At 35.6% G+C, this 21,606-nt stretch overlaps 2 protein-coding genes across 6 annotated transcripts; both read left to right on the top strand.

Annotated features, from left to right (window-relative positions):
* The first annotated feature begins 4,601 nt into the window (after positions 1-4,601).
* LOC141615385 (1,3,7-trimethyluric acid N-methyltransferase CkTcS-like) lies at positions 4,602-8,561 on the top strand. Its single transcript, XM_074433765.1, has 4 exons — positions 4,602-4,821; positions 6,415-6,828; positions 7,545-7,808; positions 8,048-8,561. The coding sequence occupies exons 1-4, from the start codon at positions 4,747-4,749 to the stop codon at positions 8,411-8,413; spliced, it is 1,119 nt and encodes a 372-aa protein (XP_074289866.1). The 5' UTR covers positions 4,602-4,746; the 3' UTR covers positions 8,414-8,561.
* Positions 8,562-9,564: 1,003 nt separating this feature from the next.
* LOC141612452 (paired amphipathic helix protein Sin3-like 2) lies at positions 9,565-21,048 on the top strand. Of its 5 annotated transcripts, XM_074431228.1 has the most exons (25): positions 9,703-9,802; positions 9,965-9,991; positions 10,106-10,175; positions 10,892-11,056; positions 11,170-11,350; positions 11,435-11,533; positions 11,640-11,816; positions 11,898-12,195; positions 12,564-12,697; positions 13,289-13,364; positions 13,469-13,498; positions 13,633-13,820; positions 13,978-14,132; positions 14,504-14,631; positions 14,755-15,009; positions 15,386-15,952; positions 16,292-16,383; positions 16,513-17,040; positions 17,189-17,289; positions 17,373-17,511; positions 17,656-17,808; positions 18,443-18,606; positions 19,159-19,270; positions 20,195-20,368; positions 20,721-21,048. In XM_074431228.1, exons 3-24 carry the CDS (start codon positions 10,108-10,110, stop codon positions 20,333-20,335), a joined length of 3,951 nt encoding a protein of 1,316 aa, XP_074287329.1. In that variant the 5' UTR covers positions 9,703-9,802; positions 9,965-9,991; positions 10,106-10,107; the 3' UTR covers positions 20,336-20,368; positions 20,721-21,048. The 5 variants fall into 5 exon arrangements, with proteins under 5 accessions (XP_074287332.1, XP_074287333.1, XP_074287331.1 ...); XM_074431231.1 differs by having other exon boundaries at positions 9,565-9,991; positions 16,313-16,383; XM_074431230.1 differs by lacking the exon at positions 9,965-9,991 and having other exon boundaries at positions 9,618-9,802; positions 10,083-10,175.
* The last annotated feature ends 558 nt before the right edge of the window (positions 21,049-21,606 follow it).

Below are 21,606 nucleotides of genomic sequence, written 5' to 3'. Positions count from 1 at the left end.
CTAAACAATTGAGTTAATTTAGGTTCCTCCTTTAATACGATACCCCTAGACCTAGATTGCATCCTAGTCCGATAAATCTGTGAACAACAGTGAGGAAGAAGACAAACAAGCATATAATCATTATTACGACTAAAATTTATGACACTTAATTAGAGATAAACATGAACTATTTTTCATTTTGATCAATCAGTATTCCAGTATTGGATTTTTCCTCAATCATTATCTACCTTTCTTCGTTGATTCACGGTACTCTATTTTTCATGTTATCCATCGATATTAGTTGTGCAATCTTCGGAAATCATAGACAGATTTAGTTGGAATAGTTCCTAAATGTATCAAGTTTAGTAAATTACATGTATAACCTTTACAATTTGGCGCAAAACTGAAAATTATTATCTTCTTTTCATTTTTTAATTAGGGTGTTACCGAAACTCGGTAACACCCGGTGTCGCCCTAGCACTTCCCATCTTAATAATATTCTTAATTTAACTTTGACCCATTAGGTCGGATCGGGTTTCCCCTAAAATAACGGGTCATTCGGTTTAGGTCATTTTAGGTCGTCGTGGGTTAAGATTTATGGATCTCTAACCCTAAAAAATGGGGTTGGGTCGGGATGATTTTACGGGTCGGGTCATGCTTTGATGTGTCTACATTAGACATGGTTGAACGGGCAGAATTTTTTTTCCAATGTAGAAGCAATTAGACCTAGTAAAATTGATCTGACCCATACTCGACTAGACCTCGCAAATTAAACGGGTCAATCGATTGGGGTTCGGGTCGGATCATTTCGAGTATGTAGAGTTCGGGTTCGGGTCATTTTCGAGTCTGCTATTATCAAGTTATTTGTGGATAATAACACATTCGAGTAGGGTTATACGGGTTCCGGTCAAGTTCAGGTCGAGTCAATTTTGCCAGGTCTACACTCGACCAGACACTCGAAATAAGGATTTAAACTTAGCCCGAACTCGATTTGACACAGCACTATATGACCCTACTCGAGTAAGATACACAACTCAAACAACAACAACTGCAACTCGGACTATCTTTAGATCAACTTAGTCTATCTTAGATTCTTAGTCTTAGATTAGATTAGCATTAGATTTAGCACCGCGAGCATCCACTAGTACTTTTGTGAAGACTCTAGTTGATGTTGTGTTATCGATTTTTTCTTGATATATAAGTATTTTTGAAGATTCTTGTGTTTAAGTTTGAGAATTATATCATTCATATATACTTGAGCGCTAAATTGCATAAGTAATTTGGCGTTATTTATTAGATTACGCATCTACAACCGTGACTCGAACTCTCACAATTAGTTAAGGGTAGATCACAAAGTGTAGAAGGATAATTACGACGTTCAAGATATCTTGAAGTACTGTGCTTATTTCCACACAAACAAAATTTATGTGCATAGTTTAGTAATTTGGTATCACTATTAAACAATCAATGACTTATTTAAGAATATGTTTTTTTTGAGGGAAAAATTATGAGTTCACCTATTTTTTTAGTAGAAAGGAAAAGGGGATGTGATTAACTTCCTTTATTTAAGAATACTAGGTTTGGTGCCCGGCTTCGCCCGGGCTACCTCTATTTACCGTTAAATTTTATTTTCAATGAAATAAACTATGTTGGAGTTGTCTAACTCACACGTTTACTATTTGTAATATATTTTTCTACAACATATCTTGTAATTATGATGAAATGTAAAATTTATTTTCAAATTATGAGACACGTTCACTACCTTGCTATTAATATTATTACTTTCACGACATTCTTTCTTAATATCATTATGCTCACTACTCCCGTGGTTACTATTGTTTCTTTTACTAATTCCTCTATTTTTTTCTGTTAAATTCATTATTCCCGTTAATTTTATCCGGCCTATATTTAAATAAATAAAATATTTCCTTAAGTCGATTGGTTATTTAATTGTTCATACTTTTTCTCATTGTTACCACTGTTACTTTCACTACATTCGTAATTTCTTTCACTACTCCCACTATCATTATTATAACTGTCACTACTCCCACGTTAATACCGTTAATTTATTCATCTCGTTGTTGCGACTATTACTTTTACTACATTTAATTTAATGTATAATTCTATGATTATACGAATTAATTCCATAAGTGGGACATGTTAATTTTAAGGAAAATCACTATATTCTTGTGTTTTCTAAATTTAATTACTTTAATTTAATGTAGTTTCCATAAATATTCTTCATCAAGGCATCTTTATATTATACTTTTAACCAAAACTATATAATATTTATATTAAAGTCCCTTTATCAGGTCCATCACACGGTGCTATCGATTTAAAACTATATAGTATAATTAATTTGTATAGATTTCTTTAATTACATTGAAGTCCCTTGGTTTCTGGAATTAATATATAGTATTGATGTTTTTTGGAGGAAAAAATCATTAGTTCACCTATTTTTTTTAGTAGATAGGGGATGACCCTAGCTAGCAATAGAGATTGACTTTTTATATTGCTTTTTAGTAAATAGGGGATGACCCTAGCTAGCAATAACCGTGTATGTCGGTACATCACTAAATTTTGTAAATTAGGAGATCAATTCCGAGCCGATTTTAAGTTTAAGTTCAAATTTCCAAGCTGATTCCAAATCCACCCAAATTTGAGCTCAACTTGGCTCGGTTACGGCCTTACTATCACTGTACTAAACATCCATGACTTATCGTGTTCAGTAACTCCTCATATTATATGCTTTCCTTTATTTATATGACACTAGCAAATAAAGATTGACTTTTAATACTGCCTATGCCAACCAATTGGCCCATAAATAATGTTTAGTGTGTAACTCTATGCATCACTAGTACTTTATAAACATTATTTTATGTTTTATTCGGTAGATTCATTGAACATGCTGACAAATATTGAGCAGTCTAAAAAATATTTACATTGAAATATTGGCTCAAATTCTGTTAGAGGAGATTACGGTATCGTACCGTAATATACCGTAATCAGAATAAAATAAGTTATATTATTATGGTTTCCTATATTAGGAGATCTTACGAGTACTATAAATACGCTACGATTGTAGTTGTAAAAGGCACGAACTATTATCAATAATATTACGGTTATCTTTATGTTTTCCCCCTCTCCGATTTCTATTATGGTATCAGAGCCCAAGGCAAAAAAAAAGACCTGGGTCTCGTGTTTAAAAACTGAGCCTTTATGTGCACCGACCCGCCGTGAGGATGTCCAGTCCCTCCGGTTTCAGCATGAGGAAGTCCAGTCCCTCGGGTCGAGTGAGCACTCTAACTAGGCCGTGAGGATGTCCATCCTCTCCGCACCGATCTTTAAGTGGGCTCACAAGTGAGGGGGTGTGTTGGAGTATAAATCCACTTGTGAGTCCCACATCGGTGAAAAAGAGAGAGATTGTCTATCTTATAAGGCCTAAGGGTGTTTCTCCCATTGCCAATTGGTTTTGGGAGATAAGAGCATTCGTGGGCTTGTGAGTTAGACTTCTCTCCTCCGCGGGTAAGGCCAGACTCATCTCGTGTTTATTATGTTTACAAGTGAGGGGGTGTGTTAGGGGAATATTACAATAATATTATCGTAATCGGAATAATATATGTATTACAATAATTATATTATATTGCGATATTAGTTGATACGATTTAGATCTCGTGAGTACTATAAATATCGAGCCAATGTAATAATTCGAGATACGAACGAACAATATCAATTATCAATAACATTTGTTTTTATGAATTCTCCCATTTCCGATTCTATTATGGTATCAGAGCCTCTCGCTCTTGAAGCGTAATATACGAAATTCCGCTGCCTGCCGGTGGGTTTATAATATGCAACGCCCACCGGCGGGATTTCTTTACTAATCATTTACAAATTAATTTCTTAAACAAAAAAAAAATCAAAAAAATTGAACGCCTGACCTTTTCGTTGAATTCTCAACTCTCGACTACTTTCTACGTTTATTGCGAATCATGAGCATGTCATTAGATGGTAGTATGATACGTTTCATGTACCATCTAATAAGGTTGATATGAATATTGTAGTCTTTGTGCTACGATACTTCTTTGAATTGAAGTTCGAAAAAGAGGGGCGTTCTCTTTTGATTTTTTTTTTCAGGTTCGAAAATTGCGAAACTCAGTCTGGCGAGGCCTATACGTATCGACTGGCGAGTTACGCACCGATATTTGTCAAGTTCGAAAAAATGCGACGTTCTTGACAACGAAATTTCAACGATTTGGTTGGTTCGAAAAGCGACGACGTTCTCATCCGACCACCGATTCGAAAAGAGAGTCGTTTCTCTTTGTCTACCTTGCAAACCCATGGAAATTTTGACAAATTACCATGGGTTTGAGGGGGATGTTAGGGGAATATTACAATAATATTATCGTAATCGGAATAATATATGTATTACAATAATTATATTATATTGCGATATTAGTTGATACGATTTAGATCTCGTGAGTACTATAAATATCGAGCCAATGTAATAATTCGAGATACGAACGAACAATATCAATTATCAATAACATTTGTTTTTATGAATTCTCCCATTTCCGATTCTATTAAATTCTATGAAACAAGATAGAACTTACAACACCCTCAACAATCTATAGTTTTTGCTTAACATGTGAAGTTAATTTCTCTCACTCTTCGTTTTCTCCTTATTTAAATCAGATGTGAATGTTGTTTTAATTAACGACGTTAACGTGAGATAATTTATACTCGAGTAGTGAAGGTTATTTAGCAATGAATTTAAAGGATGTTCTTCACATGAAAGAGGGTGATGGAGAGTTCAGCTACGCTCATAACTGCACTATTCAGGTACATTATTTCTTAGTTTTTATTCTATAAGGTATTTGAGGTTTTTTTTTTCTGGTTGACTTTTTTTTTTGTAAAATATGTTGAATTATTTTTTAAAATTGAATGATTTATTTAGCTCATATATGAGCTACTATTATTAATTCATACAATACATTTATAATTATGTAGAAAATTATGTATGACGGTCTCATACTAAGATGATTATGACACTCATCTATTCCGTATCACAAATTCTCATCTGTGACGGCACTATTCCGTATTTTTCGATAAATATGTAGCAGTAATAAGTAAAATGGTTACGTTGGTCACAAAAACGAAGTGTGATCATGTTAAATTTGTGAAAGCAACCTTATTAGGTTTTACATTTAGGTTGTGTATCATACTCCATATGAGTAGACAGACATAGGTTATAGTTAGAATTTAAGGTCATTGGCCATCAAATTTTTATTTTTATTTTGGGGAAAACGTCAAAACTTTATAGATATTTTCTCGGTCTCAACTCTCAATCACTTATTTGTCTTTTATAATCTTTATAAGAGATATATTCTAATTAAAAGTAAATAAATAATTGGAACAAAGGAAGTATTTTATTTGACGGAGAATCTTATCTTTATTAATTCAGAAGACAATACTCAATCCAGGGCGTGCCACGTCATTAATTCATCTTTTTTTTTTAGGAAATTCATGTTATGGTGGGACCCGTTAGTGTGCAATGTATTCATTCTTCAGAATTCCGGCTATACAAACATGCGACAAATTCCGTCTTAGAACAAATACTATGAAATAATACTATGAAATAATTTTATACATTCCGAATAAATGAAATTAATGGCATATAAGCGGAATGAATTACAAATCGGAATAAATGAAACTAATTACAAATAAATGAATTCTATAATTTAAAAAAAAAAAAAAAATTACATAATTACGAGAAGGAATTACATTTATTTACGGGATTGAATTGTTAATTGCTAATTGTTCATGTTAATATTTGTTAATTCAGATTGTTAATGTTAACATTATCTATTACACATTAATCATGTACATCACGAAATGTCATCTATTGCCCAATTATTATAATAGAAATGCAAATTTAAATATTCATATCTATCTAATACATACCCGTGCAATTTTGCACGGGTTTAAAACTAGTGTTAGTGGATACGGAGATGAGTACGGAGTAGTATAATGCTTAGTTTAGCAATTTAGGCCCGGTTTTTTTTAACTTAATTTCAGCTCACTTCAGTTTAGTTCAACTCTATTCAATTCAGTTCAGCTCTTTTCTTTACAAATTAATTTTTATTTCAGTTCAGCTCAATTTAGCTCCATTAAGACAGTTTCAGTCCAAAAGAACAGGGCCTTAATCTTATACTCATTTAGTCATTTGACCAGATTTTTGTGACATCAATTTGATGGAAATACTTGATAAACATATTGCCGTTGGTCTCTTTTAAGACAAGCATATCCGTCTTAAGATTAAAACGGATTAAATAACTCACCTAAATAAGTAGGACAAGCTTTTTTTTAGTTGCTACCTGTTTTAAGTTTAAGGCAGATATACTCGTTTTAAGCACGAATTGTAAATGGTTGCAGGAAAAGATTTTCTCCGGTGTCAACAAACCCATGGTCGAGCGGGCGCTTAGATCCCTATTATTGAACGACACTATCAGACAGTCTCGTATCCTAAATGTAGCCGATTTGGGTTGTAGCATCGGACCTAGTCCGATCAACCTAATTTCACTTGTGTCGAAAACTGTAGAAAGTACATCTAAGGAGTTGAATTTGGAAGATGATCAAGTGCCTGAAATTCAAATGTACATGAATGATCTTCCAACAAATGATTTTAATTTGCTCTTTAAGACAGTGGGCACAATGCAAGTATTAGAACATGGTACGACGTCGTCTTGCTTCGTGGTTGGAGTACCTGGCTCCTTTTATGGTCGGCTTTTACCTCGGAATAGTGTGCATTTTGTTCATTCCAATTATGCCCTTCAATGGCTCTCTAAGGTATGTTCTTCTACACTTTATGTCTGTTAGGGTGCAAACCCTTGTCCCACATCGGTAGAATAAAGATGAAAGCTCATCTTTATAAGTGTCTACAAAATATAATAATACGAGGCCTTTTGGGAAGGAGCCCAAGAGTAAATCCGTGAGGGCTTGGCCCAAAGCGGACAATATCGTACTATTATGGGTTGTGGACACAGATGCAGCAGAGACCATGTACAGGATATTCACGCTAAAGTGGTCCATGGTAAGTCCAAAAAAACGCGGTCCGGTGTGACGTGCTGAGGCGGTGGATTCGGACCCAGTCCAGGGTATATTGGAAGCGCAAGTGTGGATGATGGTCCTTGGTTTGAGGGGAGGATTGTTAGGGTGCAAACCCTTGTCCCACATCGGTAGAATAAAGATGAAAGCTCATCTAAGTGTCTACAAAATATAATAGTACGAGGTTTTTTGCAGGATATTCACGCTTCCGCACAACAATATCTACACTTGTTTTGATGAATGATTGTACCTCTTAATTAACCAACAAATTAGAAGTACTTGAATGAACAGTTAGATCTTTTTTATGACAAACTACTAATTATTACGGGAAAAATATAACCATTTTATAATAAAAAATGATCATTCACAAATACTTATCGTAAAATGATTACATTTCTATGTGACAAGCTTGTGACAAGTCCAAAATGAGAATTTTAACCATGTGGTCAAATTTGAAGGTACCCCAAAGTGTTTACGATGAAGTAGGCAATTCAATGAACAAAGAAAGCATTACAATATCGGAGTCAAGTCCTCCCAACGTAGTTAAAGCATACAAAGCCCAATTTCAACAAGATTCCAAGTTGTTTCTCGGATGTCGCTCAAGTGAAGTTGTACCCAATGGCTACATGCTCCTAGCCTTAAAGGGTAGCCCGTCGATCCACCCTCAACTCTCATGCACATCCCGACTTCTTTACCGGGCATTATCTAATCTAGTTTCGAAGGTATTATTTCTAATAGGATTATTTATAATAGTTGGGTCTCAACCATTAATAGGATTATTTATAATAGTTGGGCCTCAACCATAACCTTAAGGTGATGGTTGAGGCCAACTATTATAAATAATCCTATTAATTTCTTACATGTATTATCTTAAACTTATTATAATTTATCTAATCACAAGTGAGTCGCTTATGTATACTCATTCATTCTTGTTTCAATTATTTATTCATTTTTTTATCAGGGATTGATCAAGGAAAATGTACTGGAATCATTTGATATGCCATTGTACTTTCCGGCTAAAGAAGAAATTCAAAGTGCAATAACCGAAGAAGGATCGTTTGAGATTGAGAAAATGGAAGGAATAGTTAATCATGCGGCCAAAGAAATTGAGAACAAGCAAACAAAAGCCGAAACTATAGCCAAAACTATAAGGGCTTTTTCGGAAACCTTGGTTTCACTTCATTTTGGTGAAAATATTTGGAATGTGTTGTTCGATGAGCTTGCTCAAGTCACTCTGAAGCACTTAGAAGTTGCTCCCGTTGATGGTTTTAGCATCATAATCTTGCTCAAGAAAAAGTTATGCATAGAAACTTCATCTCGAATTTAGTGTCTTATTTACATCGATGGTTTATCAATGTTACTTAGGAATATTTTGAACACCGAGAACAAACTACTTTTCTTTGACAAATTGTTTTCTTCATCAGTTCATCTATCGTTATATGTCGATAAATTTATAATTAAATGTTTTTATACAATGTTATAGAACTTGAATTATCCATGCTGCAATAGAATTCAAACCAATAACATTATCACCTGATCATTTATTTATGTGGTAATGGCGGGAAAATAAAGTGAGAACCTTTTTGTCCCATTTCCGTGTCCTTGTGACACATCACCCTTGATTATACAAAAAATTGAGTAATCACAATAAATGAATGATGTATATGTAGAATATAAAGTATTCTTTCAAGAGCATGCTATCTATTTAGTGTGATCTCTTTTTATTTTTTGTGATTTGTCTATAATAAATCGAAATTAAGCACAACTCTAAGACACGCATAATCACAATAAATACTACTCCCTCCATTACTTCACGTCCTTCCCACTTTTTTGTTAACGAAATTTCATCGTGTTTACGTTTCATTTGTTTCATATTTTGGTATATTTTGAAGTGCAAATTTACCAAATTTTTCTTATATAAAACATAATTACAAAAATTGTCTCTACTGAGTCTAACTTATACTTAACATAACAATATCCATTTGTAACTAAAAGAGTCACCACCGATCCCTTTCCCTACATAAGCACCTCGCGTTCTTCCCTATTAGCCACCTTGACTCGACCATATAAATGTGTCCGACCAACGGTAACTAGAGCTGATAAACATGGCCTGACTCAACCGATACCGAAAAATTAACAACCCGAATGAAATCACCCTGACTCGACTTATTTGCAACCGACAGGCGACAACCAATATGACCCGATAATTAGTAACCCAAACTCTAACTCGACATGACATATACCTGACCCAACATTTGTACGAAATTTATTATTATTTTATTTTATTTTTGCTTTAAAAAAAAACACAAATTGTAAAAGATTGACGTAATGCAATATAAAGTAACTAAACTCGACAATAATCCAACCTAAACCCGACCCAACCCAATATATAATTGATTCATAATGATCTGATATCTGACCCAAATCCAATATACCCGGACTCGGTTCAACCCCAATCCAACCTAACCCAACGGACCCGATTACCACCTTGAACATTTGACAATTGAAAGTGGTATTTGTGTTTTCCTTGTAACTTCAACCCACGTAACAAAAATTTCTCAAACTCTCTCTTTGATCTTTGCATCCCTCTCTCTTGTTTCTCAATTCGGACAACTTCTCACCAATATTCCTTTTTTCTTTTTTTCTCTTCAATTCCCAATTATCTCTCTACTTAATTAACTCTTAATTACTCACAAACTTTAATTATTTCACTTAGGTAATTTAGTTTATTCACTAAAACTCTCTTAATTTAACCACAATTACAATTACTATACTTTGATCAAATTGTGTGCTTCACTAATTACTTCTTCAACTTGCTAATTCAGTCTGTTTAAGTAATATTAGATCCAAATTACCAATTTTTTTGTGTTTTTTGCAGTTTAAGTGTTGGAGAAATTATCAAAAGGTTTTATTTTTTTTAACTTCTGTTTGATTAATTGTGCAAAATTGAGCAAAATTATGATATGGGTTTTTGATAATTTTGAATTTTAATGAAGTTTGATCATCTGGGTATTTTCAGGAATGAAGAGATTACGTGAAGAAGGCTGGTCTCAATTTAAACGACCCTTTGGAACTTCTCGAGGAGAATCGTGAGTTTTTGTTTTACTTCTTAATTTGTAATGTTTAATTTTGTTTTAGTTCAGAATTTTGTGTGATTGATGAATTGTGATTGGTTCTATGTTGATGAACTAGTTTAGTAATCCCGCCGTCCCAATCATTTGTTTACCTTTGATTAAAGTTAATGCGACAGAGGGATTAAGCTTTTGACCAATTTAAGACTTTTGTACTGCTGCATTAGTGAATTTGAAACAACAGTGGTTGTTAATTATGTCACTTAGGTTGTTAGAAGAAACATTTGTGTTGCTTAATTTTGTTTTTGTAGGTAAAGTTTCGAGTTTTTGCTAAAATTTGTGAGATTGGTCAGTTATGGGGAGCAGTGAGCTCTATGTTGATGAACTAGTTTAGTAATATTTTTCCCCAATTCGAGACTTTTACTGTTGTATTTGTTGAATTTGAAACAAGGGGTGTTATTAATCATGTTATTTAGGTTGTTAGTTGAAATATATGTTTGAAACCCTAAGCTTGTGATTTTTAGTCTTGTTTTGATGACTAGTTTGATTGCATATATCAAGAATTCTACATATGATCAAGCTATTTAAGGTTGCATATGAATATCTAGTCAATTTTTCGTATGTGAGAGTCCCTTTTCCAGAATGGATCTGAGACTAAGTGATATGAAATTCGAATTTGGGTGAGAATTGCTCTTTATGAATCCGACTTTGATAAATTTATCATTTATGTGAAGATATGGGCAACCACAAAACACGGTTGCGATTGGTGGTGGGGGAGGACAGAAACTCACGACAGACGATGCTCTTCATTATCTTAAAGAAGTGAAAGAGATGTTCCAGGATCAAAGGGAGAAATATGAGCATTTTCTTGAGGTCATGAAAGATTTCAAGGCTCAAAGGTAAGGTTTTGGTTCTAAGCTTGGTGCATGACACTGCTGAAAACCTTTTTTGATGGCAATCCCTTTGTAGTGTTGCATGATTTTTATTTGTGTTCATTCCATCTCGTATACAGAATCGACACTGAGGGTGTCATAGCTCAGGTGAAGGAGTTATTCAAAGGACACAATAACCTTATATATGGATTTAACACATTTCTGCCGAAGGGCTTTGAGATCACATTAGATGACGAGGATCCTCCTCCAAAGAAGGTTGTCCAGTTTGAAGAAGCGATAAATTTCGTTAATAAGATAAAGGTGATTCAGTAAAACTTTTATTTACGTCAAATTTTATTGTTTGAACCGAACTTCTTATTGATGACTTTCAATCTAACCTTGCAGAATCGATTTCAAGATGACGATCAAGTGTATAAATCTTTCCTCGACATATTAAATATGTACCGTAAGGAGCATAAAAACATAAGTGAAGTTTATGATGAGGTGAATTTCTTTTGGTGGTAAATGATGTATTTTACATGTAAATTGTTGCTCTCATGTCTCACTATAGCCCGTTACTTCTTTACTCAAGTAGTCTTTCTACTTCCAGGTTTCCCAGCTTTTTGAAGACCATGCTGATTTACTGGACGAATTCACTAGATTTTTACCAGATAATTCATCATCGGCTGCCATACATCATTCTTCTCTGGCTGCTCGAAGCAATTTGGTGCGCTATGATGAAAGAAGTGGGGCAGTGCGTACTTCTCAGCCCATGCGTATGGACAAGGTAATTTTACTGTGATTAGGGTATCTTCGTCCACGTATGACTGGAAACCCCGAAATTAATAATTGAAGCTCGTGTAAACAGCTGTGGCGTGGTAGGGATGTAGTTAGTACGTCTCATGGCGATCATGATATTAGTGGTGAGCGCCCTGAATTGGATCGAGGTAGAGCAATGATGAGATCACATAAGGATCAGAGGAAACGTGAGAAGGGAAATCGTGATAGGAGGAACCATGATGTGGATGACAGAGAGAATGAGGATAATATCGACAAGGACGTCAATGTCCAGCATTTGTCTGATAAAAGAAAGCCTACCCGTAAGGTTGAAGGTTTTAAATCAGCTCCTGCTTTTGGACCATCTGATGATAAAAATACCGTGAAAAGTAAGGGCTTCTATTTATACTTGTCTGCAATGTATTTCTGCCTCCAGATAACATTAGAATTTTTTGTCTTCTAGATGCAATGAATTCATAGTGCTAATAAAGTCAATCTAAGCTATGTGTCAAGAAGCTTTCTTTTATGTGGTTTCTCTCTCCCAGCCTAGACCCGGTTTCATGGTTTAACACTATGAAACATTGATTGCCATTGTTTATTTACCAAGTACTTAGTATAGGAACTTGCTTGCCTTTGTGAACATGATTTGACTTGAGTCTCACATAATGTTTTTCGTGCTCAACTGACTATAAATCTTCTGTAGTCTTACTGCATGTGTGTCACTGTTTTTATGGCTTGTCTTTCTGTGATATAATAGGCATGTACAGCGAAGAATTCCATTTCTGTGAGAAGGTCAAGGAAAAGCTGGGCCCAGATGACTACCAGGCATTCTTGAAGTGTCTGCATATTTACAGTACAGAGATAATTACTAGAAGTGAATTGCAAAATTTTGTATGTATCTTGACTCTTCGATACTCTTTACTCTTTACATTCCGATTTAACCTTCTTCAGTAATCTATTTTCATGTGAAGTTTGATGAGTTGTTTCGATGTTAGCTCCAAGTAGTCGCGGGTGGGTGAACATATGATTAAGCTTGCTTTCAAATGGACAATGAACTACAACATGAATTGCTCTTTCTTGGGATCATTATAAGTATATGGTTTCCCGGAGGCTTGCTTTTGTCACCATCAGTGTAACCAGTAGGGCACTATAATAGTATATCTTCTTCCCAAAATAGTCGACATGCATTCCAAGTACTGGACTTCTTTTGGAGTAACAAATGGTTGGCCCTGCCTTCGGTGAAAAGGTCTCATGAAAACGGGCATTTTTTGGTTGAGTTGAAAAATTTGTGTACCTCCAATCCTGTATCACGTTTGAAGTGGAAGTCTCTTTAGAGGCATTGGGATAGCAATAAGAAAGCATACTTCATTACTTCATACTAATATAGGACAAATACACGTTCAATTGTTGCTTGTTGATCTTCTAATCCAAGATCCTGGAGGAGTATTAAGCTTAATAATTTTGGTCTTTCAACATTTGCAGGTTGCTGATCTATTGGGGAAGTACCCAGATCTCATGGAGGGGTTCAGTAAATTTCTCGAGCGTTGCGAGAATATTTGTAGGCACTAAGTTTCCTTTATTTATGTTATATTATGTTTTCTACTTCAAAAAATTTGAGGCATCTTTTAAAGTATCTACTAAAATCTGTATTATTTCTTGCAGATGGATTTCTTGCTGGTGTTATGAATAAAAGTATGTAAAGTATATTTGTCCTTTTTTGCTTTATTGTGGTACATTTCCATGGAAGTTATCATATGTGTAATGTGTATTATGATTTTCTCTATCCATGTGAATAACTAACTTGGCGATTTCCTGTGTAACTTCAGAGTCTCTATTGAGCGATGGACCTTTGCCACGACGAGTGAAGGCGGATGATAAAGACAAAGGGCCTAAGTGTGAGATAGATTCGGCTAAAGAAAAGCCAAATGAGGATTATAGCTCTAAATCCATTCAAGAACTTGATCTTTCTAACTGCAAACGCTGCACGCCTAGCTACCGACTTTTGCCAGTTGATGTATGGTTCCCTATCTTTTTCCTCTTATTACTTCCCTTATTTCACTCATTTAGGACCATTATTCAAAATTCTACTCACATAAAGGGCAAATTTAGTGAAATAGTGTAGATTTCGTCGGCTTCTATTCTGATGCTCCTTGTATCTTTGAACCGTACAGTATCCGATACCTACCGCAAGCCAACGATCCAAGACTGGTGAACGAGTGCTGAATGATTATTGGGTCTCTGTGACCTCAGGAAGTGAGGATTACTCCTTTAAACACATGCGTCGAAACCAATACGAGGAAAGCCTTTTTAAATGTGAAGATGACAGGTAGGCAGCTCCCCTTTGCCGATATACATATTGGGTATAACCCTACTTGCAGTACAGTGTACAGTTAATCTTATAATGTCAATGTTAATATCATCACATGAATGTGTGATTAAGTGGTGGTATTAAATATGGGCCACGACATGCCACTACGGTCGAATTATCAAGGGCTTGAAGGTTACTGCTACCACACACATTTTGAGGCTGTATCATGGCACATTGATCTCCATTGTGTTAACCAATTCCGAGATCAAGTCATGTTGCTTGTTACAATTGAATATTTGTTGGATTAGCTTGCTAGGACTTTGATCATAAACACTAAAGAGCTTTCTCTTCAAAGCTATTCACTACAAACTTTGTTTTTTCTTCTTCAGATTTGAGCTGGACATGTTGTTGGAGTCTGTGAGCTCTACTGCCAAAAAAGTTGAAGAACTTTTGAACAGTATAGATGGTAGCAGCATTAGTAGAGACGCTCCTATTCATATAGAAGAGCACTTTACATGTATGGTTTCTTTTATTATTTTCATCCAGTGAGCTCTCAATTGCATTGCTGAATGCTGACTGTTTTTTTTTAAAGAACTTGCTCTTAATTTCCTTGACTAATTTGTTTTTCCAACTCTTGCAGCTCTTAATCTAAGGTGCATTGAGCGCCTTTATGGTGATCATGGTTTGGACGTTATGGATATACTGCGTAAAACTCCTGCTACGGCGTTGACTGTCATCCTAACTCGCCTCAAGCAGAAACAAGAAGAGTGGACCAAGTGTCGAGGAGATTTCAACAAGGTTTGGGCTGAAACTTACGCCAAGAATCACTATAAGTCACTTGATCACCGGAGTTTCTATTTCAAACAACAAGATTCCAAAAACCTGAGCACCAAGTGTAAGTTACTTTTCATGTAATTGGTACTCCTTGTGCACATTTTTCATTATGCATTGTGTGTGTGGTATCATTGACATTGCTGCCCCTAAAAGTTATGTGGAAAGCGAGACCATAGTAAATGTAAGAAATTTTTATCTTGCTGTCAAGATTTAAGTATCTGTGTGCCAAGGAAATGGTCTTAAATTTATCTGTAACTTACGTCTAATCTCTATGGACCGATGATCTATGCGCATTCTTTTAGTCCGATTATTTATACTTGGTTGCTTTTAATGTTTGAAAAGAGGTAATCAAGGCTTTACGGAATTTCACAGCCCATCATATCTTATGGCCTTTTGCTTGCTACTGGCTAAATATGCTGTTTATTTTTCCATGACAGCCTTGGTTGCAGAGATCAGAGAACTTAAAGAGAGTATGCAAAAAGAGGATGACATGGTTTTGGCAGTTGCCGCTGGAAACAAAAGGCCTCTGGTTCCTCATCTCAAATTCGAGTATTCTGACCGTGACATCCATGAAGACATATATAAATTAATAAAATTTTCATGTGAGGAGATTGTGACTACTAAAGAGCAGCTGAACAAAGTCATGAGGCTTTGGACTACCTTTTTGGAGCCTATACTAGGAGTTACATCACATACTCATGATGATGAATATGTTAAAGCTAGACAACTGTCAGGAAAAGATGGTATGGAAGTAGAAATGGCTGAAAGGCCTCTTGTTGACGGTGCTACTATCAATGGGAAAAAGCCAAAATTGGTCGTCGATGGGGTAGAAAGCTCAAGAGATGCGGGAACCGATGCTACAACAAAAGAGCACACATGTAAAGAAGGGTCAGCTTCTAATGCTCAGTCAAACAAACTGAATGATGCTAGTGTGGCTGATAGTGCATTGGCTCAAAACGTTGTAGAAAGCCACTTTGGTAGAAGCAACATGGAAGCAGTGTTAGGTTTGTTCTTAATTATTAATCCCTCTGTTTTATTTCATATATGTACTGTGCCTTATCAATATATTAATATTATAATTGAATATGTCCTCGTATTAAATCATTTTTCGTATGAGGCTAATGATATTTCCCACGTTTTTTTCACTGGTACTATTTGTTAAATTAGAAGTCAAACTACTTTTTCAAAAATTGAAAAAAGTCTTATGTAAAAGAACGGAGGAAGTACAATGATTACACTAATCAGAGATCGTGTAGTTGATTTTATCATGGATGCGTCTAGCTTCCCTTTTATGGCTTGCAGCCTCTCACTTGTTCTATACTGAGATTCCTAAATTTTATAAGGTCGTCGATCAATTCCGCTAGGGTTGCTTAATGGTGCCGAGGATGCTGAGGAGCCCATTTCCGCTACCGATGCTGTCCAGCCACAATCCAAGGTGCCTTTTGTTTATGTAGTTTTACCATTTAAAAAAAACTGACTGGCTGAGTATTGTTGTTCTTATCCTATGTAAGTCAGCGTGTCACCCATGACATCTAATTTCCACATATCTTCTGATGTTGTTTAGGCTGCTGATACTTTAGCCAGTATGACAACTGAAGCCTCCACTCTGATTTCTAAAGCAAGTCGACATCTTGAGAAAACTGTTGGTCAGTCTGAAGTTGACAAAGAAGAGGGTGAAACACCTAAGGCCAAATATAGTATCAAAAACCAGCAAAATCGAGATGGCATTATTGAGAATGGTGGGCTAGAGAATGACCTCGATGCTGAAAATGAGGACAGTGAAAATGCTTCTGAAGGAGGTGATGACAACGTATCAGTCGATGAATCTGCCGGGGATGAGTGTTCTAGGGAAGAGCATGAAAACGAGGAAGATGTTGAACATGATGAGGTTGAAGGTAAGGCCGAGAGTGAAGGGGAAGCTGAAGTGCATCATTTAAGTGGGGACGTAGGGTCATTTAAATTATCAGACGGTTTCTTATCAGCCAAACCTCTTTCAAAGTACATCTCTTTGGCTTCACGTGATGCTGACAAGAGTGATTTTCGAGTCTTCTACGGAAATGATAACTTCTATGCTCTTTTCAGGCTTCACCGAGTAAGATAGCTCTCCTGGCGCTCATATGTTTTTCTATTTCCTTTTTTTTTGTGCATGGTGTTACCATGATAGTAGTTTCTGCTGGCAATTTATTTTGTGCGTGTCTTATCGGCTAATAATTGAAATGGATTTTTTTTTTACTTGGCAGATGCTGTATGAAAGAATACTTACTGCTAAAACCAATTCAACATGCTCTGAATCAAAATGGAAAAACTCAAAAGATTCAGACCATTTGGATCCCTATGCTAGGTAATGTAGCTGTTCAACCTGATTGGTTTCAATTACTTGTATAATGGATAATATATAATATGTTCATGTTGTGCATTTTGTAGTTTCACAACGGCGCTTTATAATTTGCTTGATGGTTTGTCTGACAATGCAAAGTTTGAGGACGACTGCCGCGCAATTATTGGGAACCAGTCATACGTGTTATTTACATTGGATAAGTTGATTTATAAACTTGTTAAACAGGTACGCCGTTTGCACCCCTTCTGACGTCAATTCTTCTCCTCCTCCGCTTCTACTTCTTCTTCATGATGTCATAGAAGTCTGTGGTTACTGTAGTAAGAATAATAAGACAATTAATTTTCTTTCTGATTTGCTTCTACCTTGTAGCTTCAAGCTATTGCGACAGACGAGACGGACAATAAGCTTCTGCAACTATATGAGTATGAAAGGTCAAGAAGACCTTCAAAGTTTCTTGATTCAGTTTATCACGAAAATGCACGTGTTATACTCCACGAGGACAACATATACCGAGTCGAGTTTGTAAGATTCTTGTGCTCATTATTAGTAGATATATGTACTCTCTCCGTCCATGAATAGGTTTATTTGTTTCACACATAATTTAAGGAACATAATATGATTTGCGTGGAAATTCAAGTTGATGAAAAATGTGGGGTCACAAACCATAATGACTGTAGATAATATACTCGCTGCGATTAAGACACTACTTTCCAAATTTAAACTTGTACAAGAACTAAGAAGACGGACTAGAAATACGTTTGATTCAGGAATATTTAATGTATTCCTATTTGTACTACAGTTAAGGAGGAGTATAAAAATACAAACACTAGTGTTTTCTTCCTTTTTTTTGTCTTTTTCTTCTTTTTTCACCTCAAGAACGAATATTCATCTTGGTTAAAAAAAAATAAGGGAACAAAAAGAGTATGGTAGTATACTCGTGGAGTACTTCTTAGTTCTTGTACGTATTGAATACGGATAGCATTTCTGAATCAGAGGGGGTAAAAAAAGGAAAGATTCCAAGTAGGTAGTTTATTTATGGATAATTCAATACAGAAACAAGGATCTTTATTCATGGATAAATATAACGATATACTCCATAGCTTCTATGTTGTTCTGGTGTTTGAAGCCCTTAACAATGGTTTTTGTGTGGTACTAGGCTTCTTTGCCTGACCGCGTGTCAATACAGCTGATGGATGATGAAAATGAAAAGCCTGAGACGGTTGCAGTATCTATAGATCCTAATTTTGCAGCTTATCTCTACAATGATTTTTTCTCTGTTGTCCCAAGAAGTAGAGAGCCTAAGGGAATCATGTTGTTAAGGTAAGTTTTTCAGCCTGCTGTACATATGAAGCTTACTATAGGGTCGCGCTATATAACCCTATGCAATTATCGTGAAGAGCATAATGTGGACCCAAATTAACCCGAGATTTTAACATGATAACTCGAAAATGACCAGAGCCCTGAGTCGGTCAGTCTGATCCGTATATGTTCTCTTTACTGGATCCGATATTGACCTGACCCGAAATTATTCGACTCAGAAATTTCCTGGTTCGAGATAAATTAATGGACTATCTTTAAATCACACTAGGTTTATCCACTTGGCAAATGACAGAAAATTTGATAAATACGACCCAAAGTAACCAAACTGTCGATCTGTACTGACCCACATGACCTGATTGAACCCAAAGAGTAATATTCTTGAAATGACTCAACGTAGACTGACCCAACGTGTAACCAACCAAATGATCTTGTTGCCAAGTCTACTTGTGAGACTAGTTCCGAGACCTTTGGGTTAGAATCTTTGTTGTCATAAGTGATTTTGTGAAAACATGAGAAATTGCTCTTGGTGTTGACCCGCTTCCTCCAATTCAGGAACAAAAAAAACTATGCTGGCCTGGATGAATATTCGGCCTCGTCGAAAGCTATTAAGGGTGTTCATTTATCTAATGGTCTGGAATGTAAAGTATCTTGCAGTTCATCCAAGGTTAGTACTCTACGTTGCAGTTCTATGTGCATGGGTGCCTAGTATATTCACTTGCTCAATTATTCTTCTTAATTCTGTGTAAAACGTTGCACATGTTGAATTATTTTATACTGTTTTGTTCATTCTGTGATGCAATCTGTTTTATTCAATCATACATGTTAATTCCTCCACTGTGTTGCTGACCAATGATCTGCATTTTTTGTATCACCTTCTAATAGGACATAATGACATAACAACGGTAACTTTAGATACCAGTTTCATATGCTCAATGCACCCATTTGCCCGCTTATCTATGTGGGTCCTATACTTGTTGTTTAACTGCAGTTGAAGAAGCTCCTTGATGAAATACACACTCCAACTGTACTCACATAAAATAACCTTTGAGTGGATTGGACGGCTATTTTTTTTTTTTTTTTGAAACGGTATCACAGAAGTTATTGTGAGAGTATAAGACCACTTTACTCTGAAATTTAAACAACACATTAAGGTTCTCTAGTAAGTAGTAACCTTTGTATGCCAATAGTGACCCTTTTAGCCGGTAAACAATTTCACAATACAAGTGTCGTTTTTGTTGTTGACCTATTCCTTTCTATTTGGTGAATTATTTTGCATCATTTATGATTTCTCACAACTTTTAGTAACCCATTTAGTTTTAACTGTGAACTAGTTTTATGTTAATTTATTGTAAGACTGTCTCTGAGGTGACTTTCACTTAAAGGACATAGATTGATCCAATCAAACATGTTTTGATTTGCACAAATGGCACCCCTTCCCCGTAGTTCCAAAAAGCGTTTGGTTAGGGCATTGTCTTGAAGATTGTGTATCGTTTTACTTGCATAGTAGACAAGCTTCAAATTCCCTCTTTAACGAATTGGTGGCAAAGTGGATTCCGCCTTAAATCTGATCTCATTGGTCTTCATGTAGATATCGTACGTCCTCGATACGGAAGATTTCCTTTTCCGGACAAAGAGAGAGAGGGAAAGTGTACCTGTTGACGTTTCCAGGAAACTCAACCAGGCTCGTGTACATCGATTTAACAGGTTTTTGTCCGTTGCATCCAAGTGACTGGGGACTCATACAGATTGCCGTGTAACTAAGGTATATTTGCGTATCTAATTTTATTTACTCGTTTTTTGCAAGGTTTATTTTCCACTATGAATGGAGCTATGGACTTTGTTCTTAGCTCCAGAATATAATAGAATAACGCGAAGTGACTTCCTAAATGGCCTGTTTTTCTTATATTACGAGAGAACAAATCCATCAAATATTGATGCCCCCTTTTTTGGTCCATGAACACACAAGGTAAGACGGTATATTTCCGACTTTCTGACGGTCTGACCCCTTACCGGCCATCCAAGGGAGTTTTTGAGCAATCATAAATCTTGTACGGAGTATTTGTTTGCGAGGATTTACCAAGTATTAATGTCCATCTCTAACCTTTCAAAATCAGGCTGTAACAATATAAAGTGGAATGAGTCTCAGAAGACAATTCCATGATGTATTACCTTAACCCAGAAAGGTAATCTTGCCGGAAGAACTATACTGTTGGTGGACTAGCTTCTGCACAGGATAGATAAGAAAGTGTACATACAAAAGTCGATGTAATATATATTCGTAGATGGTAGAGTATTCGATAATCGATTCCTCGATGTTATATGCCTTTATTTTAGTGTTAATAGGCAGATGAAATTTAGCTGTTTTAGTCTACCTCTGATCTGAATATCAGAAAGAATGTAGAATTGACAGTGATTGTTAAATGACAGTAAATATTTTCAACATTTTCTCTTTCTTGTAAAATTTATCATTTGCTTTGTTGTCTTGTTTATACTGTGACGCTATAATAAAATTTTACAGAAAATTTTAAGCCAACAACAGATTAGATCTTGCAGAAAATAACCCGATTTACAGCTTACTTACCAATTTTTTACCAATTTTTTTTGTCTATTACTATTGTTCAAACATCTCATTATACGATTTAAATTTCTGTTTATATTTTACATTTATGAAAGTGTATTGGAACTACTGCTCCTACCTGAGAACTGGAATTTTTTTTAAACAAGAAGTCTTGCTTAAGACAGGTTGATATCCGTCTTAAGAGTAAGACGGTTAGACGGGTCCCTTTAACTTTTATATAGGATGTTTACATAGGTCCTTTGTGTGTGTCGTAATGGTGGGAAAATGGAATGAGAATCATCTATAGCACAAAATCTCATTATAGACGGCACATATCCGTCTATAACCAAAGACGGGCCAAATACAATACCACATTCCTAATAGGACAAGCAACAAGTGGGGTGGTGGGGGCAAAAAATGTCACCACTTTCAAGCTATTTGAC

Source organism: Silene latifolia, chromosome 11 (genome assembly GCF_048544455.1).
Source record: "Silene latifolia isolate original U9 population chromosome 11, ASM4854445v1, whole genome shotgun sequence".
Classification (NCBI taxonomy): domain Eukaryota; kingdom Viridiplantae; phylum Streptophyta; class Magnoliopsida; order Caryophyllales; family Caryophyllaceae; genus Silene; species Silene latifolia.
Note: the sequence above shows the minus strand (reverse complement) of the source record. Positions and strands in the feature narration are given on the sequence as shown.

Bases quoted from the DNA above. Each gene is read 5' to 3' on its own strand.
- LOC141615385 (XM_074433765.1), top strand. From the start codon at position 4,747: ATGAATTTAAAGGATGTTCTTCACATGAAAGAGGGTGATGGAGAGTTC. The intron at 6,829-7,544 runs GTATGTTCTTCT...TCAAATTTGAAG, and splicing joins CCCTTCAATGGCTCTCTAAG to GTACCCCAAAGTGTTTACGA. The intron at 7,809-8,047 runs GTATTATTTCTA...TTTTTTTATCAG, and splicing joins TATCTAATCTAGTTTCGAAG to GGATTGATCAAGGAAAATGT.
- LOC141612452 (XM_074431230.1), top strand. From the start codon at position 10,108: ATGAAGAGATTACGTGAAGAAGGCTGGTCTCAATTTAAACGACCCTTT. The intron at 11,534-11,639 runs GTGAATTTCTTT...TTCTACTTCCAG, and splicing joins TAAGTGAAGTTTATGATGAG to GTTTCCCAGCTTTTTGAAGA. The intron at 13,821-13,977 runs GTATGGTTCCCT...TGAACCGTACAG, and splicing joins ACCGACTTTTGCCAGTTGAT to TATCCGATACCTACCGCAAG.